At 36.2% G+C, this 6,000-nt stretch overlaps 1 protein-coding gene across 4 annotated transcripts in view; it reads right to left on the bottom strand.

Annotated features, from left to right (window-relative positions):
- Window positions 1-6,000, bottom strand: part of LOC126964517 (ecdysone-induced protein 74EF-like) — a 243,410-nt gene continuing 237,410 nt past the window's right edge. For all 4 annotated transcript variants that reach the window (XM_050807688.1, XM_050807690.1, XM_050807689.1 and 1 more), the window contains one exon: window positions 1-4,066. In XM_050807688.1, the coding sequence (XP_050663645.1) occupies window positions 3,537-4,066 (530 nt within the window). In that variant the 3' untranslated portion in view covers window positions 1-3,536. The remainder of the gene's footprint in view (window positions 4,067-6,000) is intronic.

Here is a 6,000-nt window from a genome sequence, read left to right as displayed (position 1 = left end):
TTGTATTTTATTGTGGATATTTTATTAACATTATCATCATGCATCAAATTTATGTGCTAAATCATTTACACTTATAACTAACTATACATAGAAAAATAACTTAACTAGGGCGCAGAAAATACAATATTTGTTATTAATCTTCACTTAAACTAAAATAAACCGACTGTAATTGCAGTAAACCAAAAGCATGTAAACACAAATCACTGTCGCACACACTCTCAGAATAAATTAAATTAATTTTAATTACGGCACCAGATAGCCTTGGAAGCAAATCTCTGTCCGGAGACAAAATAAATAAAGTAGACAATAAGCACATAAAGTTTATGGATAATTTACGTATTAAACATTTACCGAACAATTATAATTTATCGAAATACTTCGAATTAATAGTTAATGTGTTTCGAGTCCGCGACGACGCTTTCCCTCTCCTTATACCGAATTTCACTAACCTTCTCATTGCTTCTCGCTAAATATTTTCATATTCATTCTATCTAGCGACACCAAAATATTTGGGTCGTGAGGGTATGCGTACATAAACACTACAAGTCATAGACGCTACGTGGACAAAATTTAGACAAGAATAGCTGCTTTGAGGACGTTACATGGACGTAAAAAGAAAATGGACTAACGCCTAGTCCAGCAGTCATCGGTCCCGTCCCGTCTATGATCTTCTAAACTCAAAACACCGCAACGTCGCACAGCGGAACTGGTATATTCCGCTTGCATTTGCCAATTACAAAGAAATAATTTAAATGAATTTTATGATACTAAGACTAGTGACAATTAAAATAATTTTAACAATATTTTTCGAAGTGCCATTAAAATTTACATTGAAAATTTAAGTACATTAATTAATTATTAGAAACTTTGATTCGCCAACAACATCAATTCGACTAAAATATTTTTAAATCGAGCATCATTTTATATGTCGCTCAGACATTGCCTACCGCTAACGGTAACTCGTCAACACTAGCCGATTATAAATTCTGAGAGCAATCTCCTGCCTTCGCTTCTTGACCTGGTCCATTCATTGCCTACAAATTTACCTTTATTTTATTAATATAACTTTACAATAAAATTTAATAACCTATAAGAACGATATTTTCTAAAATAAGGAAGATCACGCGGCAACGAGATCCGCACATGGGCTCATGAATTGTCTAAATATAGAAAGTTTATTTGTATATTCGTTCGTAACTACGTGATAATTATTGAATTTAAATAGAATTTTAAATATTGAATAATAACTACAATGATAAATAACAATGATAATAGATCGTGCCCATGGCGCGGATCTTAGCGGCCGAAGGACCCCGCGCGATTCAAAATAAATAAGTTATATCTATATTTACAAAGCAAAAAAAGATTTTGAAAGAACTTTTCTTTAAGAATTACCTAACTACGATACTATAAAATTTCCACATTTTAAACAATAGAATGACGACTTAATTTCACAAACACGGGCACTGGATTTGTTCGAAGCAGTCCGGACATTGAGATCCATCATCACTTTTAAGTTCATTTGTAATCGCACTGGCAAATATAAAACTTATTTATATGTGTTAGAGTTAATTTATAGTATGAGTCTGCATTCTGAGACGGTCCCACACTTAGCACCCATTTTCTTAACGATTCGTTTCTCTTAAGGCTTCACTAACCCTCAATCTGACACTGATATCATTGCTCTAGAACTATTACATCATACGTACAATGACAACAGTTAAACATTTTTGTAGTTAAATAGTTACAAGAGCGATATATCAGTTTGTAGGGTTGTTCTTAGCCTTATTTACAACTCTCTTTCTACGTACATACCTATTCGTGTATAAAAAATAAATTTACATCATAGACAATTGTACGTAACTGTATCATTATTTATATCGGTAGTCTGTGGCCGGGTGTTCACAGTCTGTATAGTCTGTATTCAGCATTGTTTGATGAAACTCAACGCCAATAGAACAGTAGACTACAGATAACTTATAGTACAGCTTATCCAGTCCACCTACTTAGTTACACGTTCTTATAACATTGGACCACAAATAGTAGTTAAACATTAATATTATTTATTCAGGTAACAAAAAAAAAAGAATCTCGAGTCTTACTGCAACAAAATATACTTAGAACAATATAAACTACTTCACTGTTTGAACTTCCCTGATATGCAACGAAATGTTTTCTTGAAGGCTTCGGTTTTGGCTTTCAACCCGAAGAGTCATCGAAAATGTTTTCTTTTATGAGTTCTGATATGTTGAATATACTGGCTCGAGATTCTTGTCCAACAGCTTAACGTAAGTAAATTAAACAACTAGAACATACAGCTTACAAGTAAACATCTATTTTGTAATAATTAACACAATTAACGCACAAAACTCATCACTTAAACTATTTATCAATTTCTAACAAAAACTTGGCAGTAGATTTCAGTACACGTGTAGAATTTGCTATCGATTCTACAAATATTCTAAATAATATCAATTAAAAAATTCGGCTTAAAAAAGATGTTTGAAGTGTTAAAATTGAGGAATTGCTAGTGTAACTTTAAAATGCTTCTGTATGCAATAAACACATATAATATTAACCTCCACTAAAACAATATTCTTATATTGAAATCTATCGGCACGTAGAATACCAAAATTAAATGAATTCAGAATCATGATTTCACAGTTAGTATTTGTCTCATACTTTCGTTTGAGTTATCTATTAGGTAAATGTTTTCGATAGTATTTCTTGTTTTAGTGAATATTGAGACAGTGGATTAGCCGGACCTATAGACCTTTATCTAATGACTAAATAGATATTTGAAAATGTTTACAACAATAATATAGGTAACGTAGCAAGATTGAATTTATAATATGACATAGTAAGTATATATAAAACTTTCTCAGGCGTATCGTATTTGTAACAAGGTATATAAGTATAAACACATTAGAAGGCCGCGGGGGCAACAAATAATTGGGTAATTAATACACATATACGTGAGAGGGTAATAGAGGAAATAATTTATATATTATTTGATAACATTTTACGTATGTAAATATTTTCTTTTAATAAAAACTCTATTTAGACTACAATAATCTTATTGCATATTGTATAAACTGTATCGAATAAAGTGTATATTTATAATATGTATGAATTTTGCGTAGTTTTGAGGTAGGAAGTTCTGTTTGTCGCATCGTACAGTACAGCTGTATCGTGTATACATCAATACAAACGTTACAAAAATCGTTTCAACATCATACAAAAATCACTTCATACCATAAACTATAACATCTAGCAAATTTTGTGTTCTTTTTATGAAATTTCCCTAAAAATAGACTTCATATAAACGTTTGAGCAATCAATTTCGTCTCTCCTATTATACATAATATTCAACATAGACATGTCCTTGCACACACCACGCACCACGCACCATCGGAAGCGATCTGAGTAACAGACGAAAATCTAAGTTAGTGAAAAACAGCGAAGATTATAATTATTTACGTATGAGTGTGTGTTTGTGAGGTTCAGAGATTCATCTGTGTCCGCGCCGGCCGGAACTATGCCAGCGAGCAGTCGATCTCGACGATGTCTTTGGGCACGTCCACGAACTGGTACACGAGCCGCTGGCCATCCACCTTGGCTAGGATGCCGCGCTGGTAGTAGTAGCGCAGCGCGCGGCCCATGGTCTCGTAGTTCATGTCTGGCTTGTTCTTGTGTAGGCCCCAGAGCCGCGATACGGCCTTCGAGTCCACCAGCTTGAACACGCCCTTCTCGCGGTTGGTCCACTTGATGTAGCGCGGGCAGTACTCCCGGTCCTGCAGCAGCTTTAACAAGAACTCCCACAGGTACGTGGTGGAGCCCTCGCGGCTCTTGCGCTTGACGCCGGGCGTGGGCGGCGCATCGCTCCGCGGCCTCTTCTTGGGCTTCAGTTTGTTGTGGTGGTGGTGGCGTTGGTAGTCGCCGAAGTCGAACACGGAGTAGGGCAGCTCGTCGTGTGGAAGGGGCGGCGGCGCGGGGGCTGCGAAGTGATGCGCGCCGCCCCCGCCGCCGTACCCGTACGCGTAGGGCTCCCGCTCGCTGACGGCTACTGGAAGTAACGAGAACATATTCTCATTATGTTGATACTCAATGTAGACAAATTAGACCTAGGTGGTCAGACAGAAGGAACAACTTAAAATATAGGATAAGATTTTTCGAATCACGACAAGCAATGTATTGTAATAGGCAGTGTTTATCACTCAACGCGTGCACGTCTTACTCGTTTTGTCACCTTTTCTCATAAAAAATCTGCATTATATATAATATTATTTTTTCATTTCAATAGATCTTCTACTGAAATTATACTTTGGACACTTTTTGGTCTGCGACAGCTTAATCATTCAATCTAAATTACATATTCTATGTGCTTAATGTCTGTTTGGTTTTTATGACAGTAACAACGGCTTTACTCTAAGCGTATTATCTAAAACGGAAATGCATCGTGCGATACCGCGACCCGGCTCCCATTAACGTGAAGTGGGTCATCTGACATGCGAACTGCCAACTATTTATAATAATTATTTGTATACATATCCATACTAAATATAATTGAAACTTTAAAATCGATAGGTGAACTACTAAGTACCTAGGTAGTCTTTTTGCTTGCTCTACGAATGATTATTGAGATGAGAGAAAAGTGATCGTGTTTCATAAAGTTCGGTCATAGAAATGAAACCTTCACTGCAGAGACCCACAGATAATATCACATCGTCTAGGTGTTTATGGATATTCTCTGCGTGCACACACAAGAATACTTTCGATGTCAGCTGATATTTTGAAAGTGAATTAGACGGAAGACGATGCGAGCGCGCTCAACGCTCTGCAGTCGGGGCGGGCGCCTATTCGGGTCAAGGCGAAGACGAAACAGTCATATTCTGTTGACTGTTGACGCAACGTACGCGCTCACCGCTCGCTATCTGTAGTGTGCACTTATCAGTGAATACTATCTCCATGTTACATGGATATCGTTCTAATCCTGTCTTGTGTGTAGTGTTGCAAGTGCTGTTCAAATTGCCTTTAGCCACAGAGTATACTATAATATTAATTTTCAAAATATAGAGCTTAGCATTGCAGTAAAACCAGATTCTTTAAAAATTTACATAAATAAGTGCACATTAGAAAGATTTTCGCTAACAGATACTTGAATAAATGTTTGTATAAGTTTGATAATATATTTAAGTCGAAGCAATAAAAATTAACTATAGGAAGAGTTCAACCGTTGTTTGATTGCTTCTGGAATGTTCGTGGAAATGTCGTAAACTCAAACGGCCGAATTTCCGACCTAAATACATTTGTCGAGTCGATGAAAATAACCGAAGCAAGTCCACCATTTGGGTCATTATCGCATCAATAGGTAATAATTGCTAACTATTAGAAAAATTTGGTTATTACTAGTAGAATATTTGAGTTTATATAATAAAATCACAAGGAAGCAGTGGTAGGTAGGTATTTATAGGTGCGGCACGGCAAACGCCCGTCATGTCGTCATGACCGCGTCCACGATCTGTTGTTTATGATTCCGCCATATTACTTCTAATATTATCTAAGGCGTGCAAAAATACGCGAGTTATCGTAGGCCGTTCACCTCACCTACACGTGTTCTTGTCATCAACTATCTTTAAAATAATATCTGCCGCTGATTATATCACATAACTAAAGATTAAATTAACCCCACTGCTGAATTGTTGGGCGGGGGGATGTGAAAGAAAATAACTTATATAATTAGGTAAAAGAAAAATGATCTGTAGTTAGCTAGACTTGGCGAGATACAACTAAAATTTCAGATTCATATCGATAATTTTGAATATTTCAATGCGAATTTTGAATATATACTTTGTAATTGTTTGTATCTTTGTTTCGTTTTCGTGCCTTAACTACTCAACGGTGAGAGACATTCGTTGTGAGGAGTAGAGAAAAGGATAAAGTGTATTATATTTTAACCCGAAGTTTTTAAGGCTATCCGATATAGCGCGGTACGAACGC

This window comes from Leptidea sinapis, chromosome 5 (genome assembly GCF_905404315.1).
Source record: "Leptidea sinapis chromosome 5, ilLepSina1.1, whole genome shotgun sequence".
NCBI classification, from domain to species: domain Eukaryota; kingdom Metazoa; phylum Arthropoda; class Insecta; order Lepidoptera; family Pieridae; genus Leptidea; species Leptidea sinapis.
The sequence above is the reverse complement of the archived record's forward strand: the minus strand, read 5'-3'. Positions and strand labels throughout refer to the sequence as shown.